The sequence below is a fragment of the Semicossyphus pulcher genome, unplaced genomic scaffold, assembly GCF_022749685.1.
Source record: "Semicossyphus pulcher isolate SPU_LCO1_2020_fin unplaced genomic scaffold, fSemPul1.0.p SCAF_1, whole genome shotgun sequence".
In the NCBI taxonomy this organism is placed as follows: Eukaryota; Metazoa; Chordata; class Actinopteri; order Labriformes; family Labridae; genus Semicossyphus; species Semicossyphus pulcher.
This window is the reverse complement of record NW_027211603.1, coordinates 3,795,475-3,808,689: the sequence shown is the minus strand read 5'-3', so window position 1 is coordinate 3,808,689 and position 13,215 is coordinate 3,795,475. Positions and strand designations below refer to the sequence as shown.

Sequence of the window (13,215 nt, the reverse complement as noted above, 5' to 3'; positions counted from 1 at the left end):
TAATAAGATGAAAACCTGTGATTGAAACAGGGGAAACCTTTGTGTGGAAAGAGCTCGACAAAGGCCAAAGTGAGAATGTTGATCGTTTTACACGTGTGGTAAAGCTTTAGTTTAGCACCACTCCAAACTTCTGTTTTAAATTCATCATAATGAAAGAAGACAGGATGGAAAAACATTTAGAGCGGTCAGTGCTGGAGCAGATTTTCTGATCAGAGGACAAACAGAACACAGAACTACAACTTTAAGTAAAAGGATCGACTTTAAAGTCTTCCACTGCTGAATAAGTGCATCATAAAGAACACTTTAAGGAGCCACAGGACACTTTTTCTGCAGCACACTTTGCTGTGTGAGTTCAAAGTTTCTTAATCTGGACGTGTGAGCTCACTCATATGACAGAGGCCGCAGAGGCCCAGCTGATTTGATCCCTGGATTTTCTGACGTCCAAGAGGCTTGAGCAGGACCCACAACTGCTGCTATTTCAACATGTGGTGGATGCTATTCTTACCTATGAAGCAGCTGAATTAAAGCTCAATGATAAATACTTACACTAACAGCAGAGCTTTGAATTCTCATGCACAGTCGTCTGAAAGTAAGAGGAGCATTTGATGCGTGCAGTTCGGCTCCTCTGAGCTTCTTCATGTGTTTGAAGGCGGAGTAATACTGAGTGACGTCTCTTATCAAACTGACATTTGGTTGAAGTAGACCACGACCTGTTTCAAATACTACCGTCTGATTTCATGTCCCATTTCAAAGTGGAAAATACTTTATTTGCAAACTACTGCAAAGCTGTAGATATGTGGAACAGTGCGTAACAGATTGGAAGTGTGTTTTAAAATGCTAGATGCTAGCTGCATGGCTACATTAATGGCACTGTGGGTTGGTCAGTCCCTCTACCTCTTTGGTCCGGACTTAAAATATCTCAACAACTATTGGACTGATTGCCAACATCCTAAACTAAGATGGTAAACATTATAGCAGTTAAACATGAGCCATAAGTCCTTTGAGTAGAGAGAATCCACCTAATATGTAACTTGTGACAGTCGTAACGTGCAATTTTCCTGTTCCTACGTATATAACATTATGACCTCATTACATTAGCCAAAGATGTGGCCAGTGCAGTATTAACCATCCATTAGATATATTCTGCAGAAACTAGTGCAGCATAAATTTAGTAAAATTAAGATCAAGATTGATTTTTGGCCATATAAACTGTGTCCTAATCTAGGAGCTGCATCCTTCGAAGGATGTATTTGAAGGCCTACTGCGTCAAATCGGCACGTCGAAGGCTGTCCCAATTCGAAGGCTCCTTCAGACACGGTTGACAAATGCGTCCTCCTTTTCCCGGGCCATGAAGGATCTGTCGAGTGCATCCTTCACGGCCCAATGTACCCTGAGATTCACACGAGATGGCGGACTCTTTCGCGGCCAAGAATAAACTTTAAATGTAGAGGTTTTTGATTTCAACTCAATCAAATAGCAAAGGGGCCTTGGTACTTTAAATTGTCTTTAAAATGTTAGGTTAAGTTATGCGACGTTAGCTATGTCAGCCAGCTAGCTACCTGTTGCTAGGCGACAGGAGCAGCGCTTTGTGATTCAAGGGTAAGGGCGGGAACAGCTGGTGACGCAAACAGGAAGTCCTCCGTAGACCAGACCGTCTCATTTCAGTTTGTCCTTAGTGGTCTACGCAAGCTATGAATGATGCAGCCACTGTTGAACAGTTTTTTTCTCTAGAGTGTTTATGGTAGCAGACACGTGAAGGTCGTTTGTCTGAAAACGCTAATGCCCGTTGAAAATGTTTCTTACATGAGTTTTCCGATGTAAAGTTTTAGTAAAGTTTAGGTGCTAAAGCTACTCGGTAAAGGTTTAGGAAATATGTCAGTGATGGTTACAAGAAACCAACATGGACTGTTGCTGAAAAATGGATGTAAACAGCGGTGGACTGATGTGGAAGTCTGATGCTCTTCGTGCTCCTTCTGCCTGGTCAACATCATTCATGTTCCCTATACAGACCCACATCTCCGAATCTATCAATCCATCTCTGAAGATGATGAGCACAGATCCTGTCTGTGCAGGTTTATTACCCAAAGACTGGACTCGTAACAGGCCCTTAACTCAATATGTTTGCCCATTCCTACAGTAATTATACAGAACAAGAAGAAATTGGCTGTCTTCAAAGTTTCTTACTAATCATGTGAACTAAAAAAAACTGCAACTCACATGAGGGGACCTTTAGTATTTTTAGTGTGTGTGTGTGTGTGTGTGTGTGTGTGTGAGTGTGTGTGAAGGGTTTTATGTATATTTAAGCAGACAGAAGAGGGCACTGTTTGATTGATTCTCTGTGCTACAGAAGTCCATGTCTCAGTGAACTCATCATCTGTTAAAGCTGCTCTCTAAATATGCGTTTTATCTTTTTCACGCATTTGTATCTTTAAATTTAAACTATTTATTTATTAGGGAAAGTTTGAAGGCCTGATTAACCCCTTTTTCTGAGAAAAAACAGAACAGTTTTGAAAGTGTTGTTTCTTTATCAAGGCATGACGACATGATGAAGCAGTCACATTAATGACAGCAGAGACGTACAGTTCTATCAACAAACAAATGAAGATTTAATTTTCACCAAAAACACACAAACAATGAAACACTAGACACAATAAAAGTCTAAGTATGATACAGATAGACAGCAAGCATGGTGATCAGAACTGAATCGCATTTTCATTCACAAACAAATAAAGTGGCTTTAAAAAAAATGACAGCACGCAGAATCTCTGATATGTAAAGCAAACATCCTCCTTCTAAATCCCGGAGGTTTTTCGATGACTGCATGGGCTTCGGGGTTTCTGGTTTTAGTTCTTGAACATGTCGCACAACAGCTTCTCCATGGGCGTGTTTCCGATGGTCCTGTGGAAGAACAGCAGCTCGATCCGCTCCGAGTTCACGAAACGCAGAGAGGGAAGAAGAAGAAGCAGCTTTCCAAACCTGTAAACACACAAGAAACAGAAATCGTGATGCATGTTGCAGCTACAGGGATGTCACGAGTTCAAGATTCAACTGACAGAAAAAAGTGCAATGGCAAATTCCAATGCAAGTTGGAATTTCATATGTAGCCTGCAACAGCACATGCAAGTAAGATGCTGCATACGAAACTTAAGCATGCTCATGTCAGTATGTCAATACCGATTCATAAAATTCTTACTATTTTAATGGAAATATTACAGTATGCATACTAATCAAGCATTCATATACAGCAGTACAATGCAGTGAGTGACAACAACACTTAGATTTAGGTCACTTTATTGTATGTCGGGAAACATAATGGGTATTTAGAGTATTTGATTCAGGCTGCAGCAAGACTTTGAGTGTATACGAGATACAGAGTCATATTAAGCAAATATTTTCAGGTCTTAATGCCGACCATTAAAGTGGCAAAACATTTGAACTTTTACATTTTGGAACTGTTATTACAAAAATAGCTGGAACTAATACCTTCCAGTGCAAAGGCCAAATAAATTCTGTATATGCAAACTGTTGGGCTATCCAATTCTATGTTTGCCTACACTTGTATGAAGTGGACGGGTCAAACCTTGAGTCTTAAATTATTCCAAGTCTCCCCTCAAGTCAACTTAAGTCCTAAACTATGGAAGTACAAAGAGTTTGTATTTACTTCAATAAACACTTTGATTGAACAGGACTTCAATGTTATGACTTTTAAACGTGTACATAAAATAATTCTGGTAATCGTCTCTATAAAAGCCCAAAAAGCATTTAAAGGGGAAAAAAATAGTTGGAGGAGAAGACACAGAAATGAATTTGTACTGTAACATTTGAAGGAAATAAACTATGAATCTCTCTGAGTGTTAAAAAAAATGAACTACGTCACTTTAATACAAAGTCCCGGAGGCAGGTGGACAGAAAAAGGATTCATTTAAAGTCAGTAAATTGAACATCGAGGAGATCCCAGATAAATCAGATTTAAATAGTAAAAATAGTTAAAAGTGGATTTTTTAATATTAATGCAGCACTAAGGTTGTGATGTTACCTGGCAGGTTGACTGGGGTAGTGTGAGCGGATGTGTTGTCCCAGCATCACCTGAGACTGATCCTGCAGGTTCTCCACCTGTTCTGGATCCTTCAAACCTCGAGTCTCTGCAGAAGAACGGAGACACAGAAGTGAGTCACACAAATGAAAAATAAAATGTTTAATGTTGCAAAAAGGTCAGTTTGGTAAAATTTAGGCAATTTCTTGGTTTGGGTTGTAAGACGTACTAATTAGTGGGCTGTGCAGCACAGCCCACAATGGCCCCCTCTATAGCGTAGCTATAGGGGTCCATTGTGGGCTGTGCGAAGCACAGCCCACTATTGTTCTTCACCGCGCCTCTTTTTATTATTATTCTTCCTACCAGATTTTCGGTTTCTTTCTTGCCCCGCAGCTTTGAGCGCACACAAATAAAAAATACATCAAAACGTGCGGCTCGTTCGGACTCGGTGTGCTATTATTTTTATCTCCAGAATATTAATTTTTCGCGTCGTAAGACGCGAAAAACTGGGAAAAAATTCCCATCTGGAATGAATGGGACGAGGAAAAAAAAACTCGAAAATCGGAGACGTTTTTCAAACATCTCCTGCTCTGGCCTACGTTCACCTAGAAACACCATTCAAACTTTAAAATGTAGGCACGGGTCTTGTCTATTTAAGTTGTATTTGAACTTTTTTCCTACCATGTTTCGTTTTTGAACGGTGACCCTTTAAAGATGGTGAGTTATTTTGGAAAAATTCAGGATTTATAATGGGTGTGTATTGCGGAATGTTCGTGCAGAGCTAACTGACAGAGTGCGGAGACTCAAAAAAAACTCTCAGAAATTCTGTCTCTCTCTCGCGACCCCAGCCACAAATTACACAGTAGAACTGTGATTTTTTCACAGAGTTGTAGCCACACTTGTCTTCTTTCTCCCAATGTGTCTACTTTATCAGTAGGATGTACGGTTTTTCATTTATCTGCCCCTAACCGACAAGAGTAGCTCTCAACTGCTCCATTTACTCCAATGTTAATCGGGAGGAGGATTTTCCAGGATTCTCGAAAGTGCACCTGTTTTTAACTCGCTCCTATTACCACATTTTAGAAGCTAGGACCACAAAAACTTATGTCTGTGTTCTTTAAGGCCTTTCTGGCTTGATGGTGAAGAAATTTTGCCGATATCATGTTTGGTTTGGAAGAAATGGCAGTAGTTTGACGTCCTAAATGTGAGCCAGAAATCACGCTCAGATCAGCTGCCACAGACACCAGCTTTGGTCGTTGCTAGGGAGTAACGACAACCATCTCCGCGGCAACCGAGCTCAGCTGGGCCAATTAATTCTTCAGACTCCAAAAAACTCTCAGAAATTCTCTCTTTCCGTGACTCACCCCAGCCACAAATTACACAGTAGAACAGTGATTTTTCACAAAGTTGTAGCCACACTTGTCTTCTTTCTCCCAATCTGTCTACTTTATCAGTAAGACTTATGGTTTTTGATTGATCTGCCTGTAACCGACAAGAGTAGCGCTCAACTACTCCATTCACTCCAATGTAAATCACACAGACAGAGAGACTGCAGCAGAGTATGATCGTCCGGCGTCTGTGTCAAGTGCACAGATATCAGCCATCTCATTGGACAAATCACCTCGGATACAGATGACAGACAACACAGGAGGACTCTGATTGGACAGTTGTGTGTGTGTGGTTTTTTCTGCCATGATATAACCTTCTGCTCCGTGCTGATCGATCTCATTGGACAAATCACCTCGGATACAGATGACAGACAACACAGGAGGACTCTGATTGGACAGTTGTGTGTGTGTGGTCTTTCATATTTCACGTGTATGACAAGAGTCCCAGCCTGAACACAATTACATGAAAATATTTCCCATCAGGCCTAGCGCCCGCTACTGGAAACAGGAAGTGACATATGTGACTCTACAAGCCCCTCCTCCAAGGTGGTAAAACATGTTAACCTCAAATTCATGTCAGGAAACTCTTAAGACCTTGATTAAGGTCTGTGACAAAACTTGTTCAGGTTACAACAGAGGGCGTGACCCTGGCGGCGCGGCGCATATAACCTTCGCCATGATGCCTCGCCATGACATTTAGGCTGCGATAACTCGCCTGTACTTCATCCTGTCTGCACCAAATTTCACATGCTTGATCAGAGTCCCGCCCTGAACAGATCTACACACTCCTTTCCTTACCAATACTATAGCGCCACCCACTGGTGACAGCCTGTATCAACTCTCATATACATTGTCTGATTTGCTCCAAATTTCACAAGTTTGATGAGGGTACCGCCCTGAACACATCTACATATACATTTCTCACTCATAGTCATAGCGCCACCTACTGGGCAGAGCCTGTATAAACTGTCATATACATTGTCCAATCTCCACCAAATTTCACAGGTTTGATGAGGGTACTGCCCTGAACACATCTACATATACATTTCTCACTCATAGTCATAGCGCCACCTACTGGGCAGAGCCTGTATCAACTCTCATATACATTGTCCAATCTCCACCAAATTTCACAGGTTTGATGAGGGTACTGCCCTGAACACATCTGCATATTCATTTTTCACTCATAATCACAGCGCCACCTACTGGTAAGAGCCAGTAGTAACTCTCATATACAATGTTCAATCAGCTTGAAATTTCCCATGTATGATTACAGTGTCGGACTGAACAGTTCTACATAATCATTTTTCGCTCATACTCTTAGCGCCACCTACTGGCAAGAGCCAGTACTACCTGTTACATACAATGTTATATCAGCTTCAAATTTCACATGCATGATTCTAGTCTCGGCCTGAACAGATCTCCATAGGAAATTTCCCAACAGGGGTTAGCAAAGCTATAGGCTATCCATAAGTACAGAATGTGTCTGTCTAGACTGTTAGCTAAATGTTATCATATGTTCAATGTACGTGGGGTTCACACACACACGCGCACACAGACATGCAGCGCAGCACAGCCCACTCTCGCGATTTCCCAACGGGGAATTGTCTAGTATATTTATGCTAGTTACGTAGATAACTTACATCACTAACATACATCACGCTACTTAAATTTAATTGACTTTTGGTTTCACACAGGAATCAGACCCCGCTCTCCTGGATGAAAGCCCCTTGTCTGTTTGAACCCCCACCAGCTACAGGGAAACCTACAGCTTCATATTTCTACGTGTTGGGTCACTGACCAAGCTGCCATATTTGTTGGCTGGCTCACTAAATGTTATGTTAATCTACCAGTTATATTTATTTCTTGTGTACAAGTGAAATTGAATTAAAATAAGGATTACTCATCAAGCTAATCAGCTCACTATCTCAGCCCCTCCTTTGGGCTCTCAGAATATCATCATTCAAATACTGTGGCCTCACCTGGCTTGAAGAGCACGATGGCCTTGAGGCAGGCGAACTCAGTGGGGTCGACAGCGAGGGCCTTGAAGCGGCTGAAGACCTCCTGCAGGAGGCGCAGGTCCAGGCTGGTGTAGCTGGTTTTGCCCTGCATGCCGGGGCAGAGGTCGGGCAGAGAGAGCAGCGGGCAGCTGTCGAATGGAAGAGACCACTGGATGGCACAGAGCAGGAAGAGCTCGCTCCACGCCTCCTCCAGCAGGATCACCTGGTGGGACATGAAGACATGAGTCGTAAGATACAGATGTAGCTTTGTTTTTAGCTTAAAACAACAGAAGAATAAGTTTCAACTGATCGCTATTCATTTTTAAGTTAAAAAAAATATAGTGTCAGTATAAGAATATGTCTTAGTTTCTCACCTGGTCTCTGAAGGGCAGGTTGGAAAACACAGGCAGGTTCTTGGTCCACTTCACCGACATGAAGAGCAGCCTGGCCGACGTCTCGTACACGTTTTCGGAGCTGGACGGGTACAGAGCCATGTGGTACTCCGAGGACGCTCGCTCCGGCTCGTTGCTGGTCACGTCGATGTTCTCGTCAACTGAAACAGAAAAGGCGAGGTTAGGATGAAGGGTTTAGGGTAAGACTGCACCTTAGTTCAGGTGTTGTTTTGCTATCACATTCGACTCAAAGTAGTTTATGGATCCAAACTAAGATTAGTTTAACAATTCATCTTTATGGATCACTATACTGTTTCAATAATAAGCACTTCGACATAAATATTCACAATAAGTGAAACATTGATTCATATCGTCATCTTTAAGATACACCATCTAATAGTTGAAAAAAACGTTTCTTTCTTTAAATGTTTGTTAAAGTTTATAAAAAAAATGTCAAATCATATATTAGTTGCTTTTTGTTGATATATGTGACGGATATCGTCAATACAATATCATGTTGTAACAAAAATAGTAACTCACACTCATAGCTAAGCTAGCATTTAACTTAAACCTGTTAGCATGTCATGCTAGCACAATGGCACGTGTCCACGTACGCCGACCAGCGCCCACGACCTCAATCTCAGAGCGCTTCTCACCGGTGCTTACTGTTGCCAGGTTACGGAAGTTGTCTGACAGCACCTCGGCTTCCCTTAGTCATGACCGTTAAGTCTGTTTTAAATCGCTCTGTATGCTGAATATTTGGAAGTGGAAGTCAACTCCAACTTGTTGGGCTTAGTTTGAGTTATTTTTAGGTTATTGTAGGTAACTTAGTGCTTAGTTAGTGAGGTTAGATTTTATGTAACTGTTTCATTACTGCTTCCTTATTTTATTATTATTATATTTTTAATTCTATTTTATGTCTCTATATTTAATATTTTACCCTTTCTAATCAGAACGTAAGTATTTCACACAACTGTACTTGTATAACTGGAGCGACAATAAACATCTTGGATCTTTAATCCACAGTCGTCAAACTCTACAAAAGCTGAACACTTGAACACTTTAATATGAGATCAAATGTATCTTTCCCTCCTAAAAACAGTCGGCCTTTATATCTTTCATTTTGTTCCCGTGCTGTAACAGTAAATTAAGTTAAACCATCTCTGATCTCTGAACCATAAATAATTCAGTTCATGACACCAGCTCTTGAAAAGCTGCTTCCTGTGTCTTTTGTTCAGTCCGATCTGCTCCACCCTCAAACACTTAAACCCTGCTCACCGTCTTCAGGCTCCAGCTTGGCGCAGGTCTCGGCCGTCATGAGGCTGGCCATGAAGCGGTGGTTGTTCTGAGGACTGACGCAGCGCTGGGGGGCCACGGAGGAGGTGATGGACATGGAGGAGCTGATGTGGGGCCACGTGATGACAGAGCTGGAGGAAGACGAGGCGGAGGAAGAGGAGGATGAGGAGGCGGGCTCCCGTGTGGTGGCCAGGTGCTCCTTCTCCGGGTCGACGTCGATGGAGTCCAGACGCACCTGAGCTGTGCTGCGGGGTTGACGCTCGTTCTGCACTGCTGCTGGGAGGAAGAGGAGGAGGAAACGAGGTCAGCGAACACAGAATCATCACATGTTGCTAAAAGGAATTACAGTTTGCTTCATTTATTGCTAAAGTCAGACATTTTCTTAAGGTAGATTAGTTGTTTCTAAAGGTCCCGGTTCTTTTCTTCACCTAATTTCTCTTGTTTAAATGGTTTCATCAGCTTTCTTAATTTAACAAAAATTTGGCTTTTTAAATATTCTTCAAATAAAAACGGTTTTATGTTTGAGTCTGTCAGGAGATAGTCTTCTTTAAAAGGCACTTTTTTCAGCCAAATTTCTTTTAACTGATAATAACTTTAATTGTGCGGAGGTGAAAACTACACTCATTCTTTAAAGGGATAGTTTGGATTGTTTGAAGTGAGGCTGTATGAGGTGCTTATCAATAGTAAGTGTCCTACGTACAGTAGATAACAGTCAGCACGGTCCCTGTTAGGAGAAGCCAGCCTGAGTTCCTACACAGAAGCTAAGCTAAGCACCGCTGCAGAAGGGGTCAGGAGTACCGCATTCTTTAGCCACTTAAAAGAGTCCTACATATAAACAAACATTTCAGTTTAAGTGTCGCTGTATTTTTTTATTTTTGACGCCCTGTTATCTACTGTACGAAGTACGTCATACAACCCCACTTCAAAAAACCTGAACTATCCCTTTAACGAAGTAGAAGAACAGAATATTAAGAGATAATCTAAACATTAAAGCTAAAGTAACAAGCCTGTTTCGAAAATGTAAGGAGAAGAAAATAAATGTATTTGTGTTTAAATGTTATGTTGCAAAGTAAACACCCAAGCGAAGAACACATACCTGAAAAGTACAGTAATAAATAATTTGTAGTCTGTTTCTTCTACTTCTGTATTGGTTTTAAAACTGTATACTGTGAAGCTAAGAAACCAAGATACTTTCTGGGATGGTTTTCAAATGTGTGAATGGATTGATTGATAGACAGACAGACAGACAGACAGACACTTGTACTGTTGTAACCCCAGTGTCAGTTCTTACACTCACCGTCCTTGTTCATTCCCGCCTGCAGACACTTCTTCAGCCGACACGCCTGACACTGGTTGCGGTGAGCTTTGTCCACGGGACACATGCCGGTACCAGCCTGACACCTGTTGATGCACAACCAAGACTTTAAAGGAACAGTACACACAAAAAACAACTGTAAACTGTTACAAAAACTTCACTTACCATCATTTCTAGAACAGAAATTATACAGAATGTTCAGTGTTTTGTTTGATATTAAAAAAAATGATGTGTGTGAGAATGATTTGGTAAAAAGGCTGAAAAACAAATGCAATCTTTACTCTTTGAATTTCTCCCATAATGCACCTCTACACTAACTGGCTTTGATGTGAGGCAGACCCTGTTATTCTACAGTTATTAAATGAGGATCTAAACATCTGAAACACTGTGGGTTATCAGCCTCCTCTTACCTGTAGATGAGCCTCCTCCTCACGCTGCGTTTGAAGAAGCCGCTGCAGCCGTTGCAGGCGTAGATGCCGTAGTGTTTCCCGCTGCTGGTGTCGCCGCACACTTTGCACACCAGGGCCGGGCTCAGAGCTTTCCCCGGGGCCGGACTCTTGGCTGTGAGTCAAACACACAGGGCAGGTCGGTTAGTGCCATTCATGTTATTGTTTCATACATGTGCCTGCCATCTGTACCGTCAGCTCGGCCCGCAGAGAGCTGCACAGTGTTACAACATGTGAAGTCTCATTTAGTGGATTATCAGGAAATGATAACAATTAATGGCTGGAGGCAGATTGAAACAAACAATGCTAGAATATAGATATTAATCCAAATAAAAAAATGATTCATATATACATTCAAACAGCAGTGCTTTCAGTGGCATAATACACAATGATTTGGGCTTTTTTTCTACTTTAATGAACTTTCATTTCATAAAAGGGGATTTATATTGATATTAAAATAAGAATATGACGCAAATTGTACCACGAAATTTGCTGTAAATCTCCTCAAGCAAATATAACATTCACCATATGCGATCAACCACACAGACATACATGTATAACATTAATGTGAAAAAAGTAGATTTTAAAAAATCTTAAAAAAACAAAAAGAAAAGAAAAGTACAAAAAAAAACAAGAAAAAAATAATCGAAAAAAGCCAAGAAAAACATGTTAAAAAAAAAGAAGAAAATCGTAAAAAAAAAACACTAGAACAATTTGTAAAACAACAAATGGAAAAAATCATTAAAAAAAAAGAAAAAATCGTAAAAAGCAAGAAACATTTAAAGTAAAAAATATATATACAAAAAAAGAAAAAAAAAGAAAAAAAGAATAAAGAATACATTGTAAAAAAAATTGTAAATGTAGTAAAAATGTTAAAATATATTTATTTATGATATTTGAAATTTGCCTCATGCTCGTGTGATGTTAAAGAAGCGTTTGCTAATTTTAACAGATTATTTTTTAGTTACATATTTAAACAGGCACAAAATGGGAATGTAAAAATAAAATATATTATTAAAAGCATCAAAAAGTTGCTGTTCTCTGACTGTAGGCCGAGTTTGTGCCCCTTCTTTCAGGTTTCATGAGCACCTGCTGCTCCCGTGTGAAACTCTTACCTCCTCTGCTGTCGTCTGTGCCGCCGCTCACTGAGGACTCAGCGGGGGACGAGGACGACATCATGGGGATCTTCGACAGGTGATCCTCCATCATTTTCTTTATTATAAATGTCTTTGAAGTGATTACGAATAAAGAAAATAAACTATTAGTCCTCTTCTGTGGAGATAAAATGTCCTGAAAAAACACAGAAAAAGTTCCTCTCAGAGAGAAATGTGTCGCTGTGAGGCCTCCGGTGATCACAGCAGGCAGATGGTGGCTTGGGTCCCCCTGCGGAGCCTCTACTGTGTGGAGCTGCAGATGGGTCGGGGTCCTGACATCAGCTCGAGCTCACACTTGTTCAACAGGTTGAGTGTCCTCTCTCTGGGGTCTGTCAGTGTCTGTGGGTGCTCCTCGGTGGCAGCTCCTCAAAAGGGAGCCCGACGGGGGGAGGATGGAGGGGGGAGGATTAGCCCCACGCGCTGTGTAAGCAGCATGCTTATTTGTCATCCTCTTAATCTTTACTGTTCATCTACTGGATCAATCAGTCACATTGGTGCTGCCCGGGCTCACATCTTCATGTGTCTGCAAACAAAAACAGAAGACGCACAAACAGGAAGGATGATTTTGACTCCTAAAACTCTGGTTGTAACTTTAAACCAGTTCCCGTCCTGCTCCGTCCCCGCGTATCTCCTCTGTCAGCCATCACTCAACACTCCTCTTCTGTATCTGCATTTAAGCGATGATTACATGAGGCCGCATTATTATATTTACCAGCCTCTTTAATTTGTATTTCCCCTCCAGATTCCAGCTCCAGTTCCCCCTGGCTGTATATTTGATCTGTGTGATTGCCTCCCGTTCATAATGACCCTCAGTGTTTGCAGAGGAGCTGCACATTAACTCCAATTTAGCTCATTTTTTGACAAACTAGAGATCATCCGCTTCCCTCCGACTGACAGCAGAAAAAGGTCACAGAGGGAGTAATGGAGTTTTGAATGGTTGATGTTTTAGTCGGCACTAATTCGGCTCATTCAGGAGGGTCTCTTATTTATTATTAAGGAGCTAAAATCATCCTACATTTGGCATTTACACAGGCAGCAGTTTGTAGACACGAGGACCCAAAACCAGGCAGAAAAGCAGCATGTAAATGAAAATGAAAAACGCGCGACAATTTGGGGCTAAATGTAGAGTACCACCTTCAAAAAAGTGCCACAATCAGATTCGAACAAAGTCTTGGAAGATCCGTGTCGAATATT

General features: G+C 41.3%; 1 protein-coding gene across 1 annotated transcript; it reads right to left on the bottom strand.

Annotated features, from left to right (window-relative positions):
• Positions 1-2,843: 2,843 nt before the first annotated feature.
• Positions 2,844-12,076, bottom strand: LOC138589569 (photoreceptor-specific nuclear receptor-like). Its single transcript, XM_069659924.1, has 8 exons — positions 11,983-12,076; positions 10,832-10,982; positions 10,404-10,507; positions 9,089-9,379; positions 7,793-7,971; positions 7,401-7,641; positions 4,037-4,142; positions 2,844-2,976 (listed from the first exon to the last, which is right to left on the bottom strand). The coding sequence occupies exons 1-8, from the start codon at positions 12,074-12,076 to the stop codon at positions 2,844-2,846; spliced, it is 1,299 nt and encodes a 432-aa protein (XP_069516025.1).
• Positions 12,077-13,215: the final 1,139 nt, after the last annotated feature.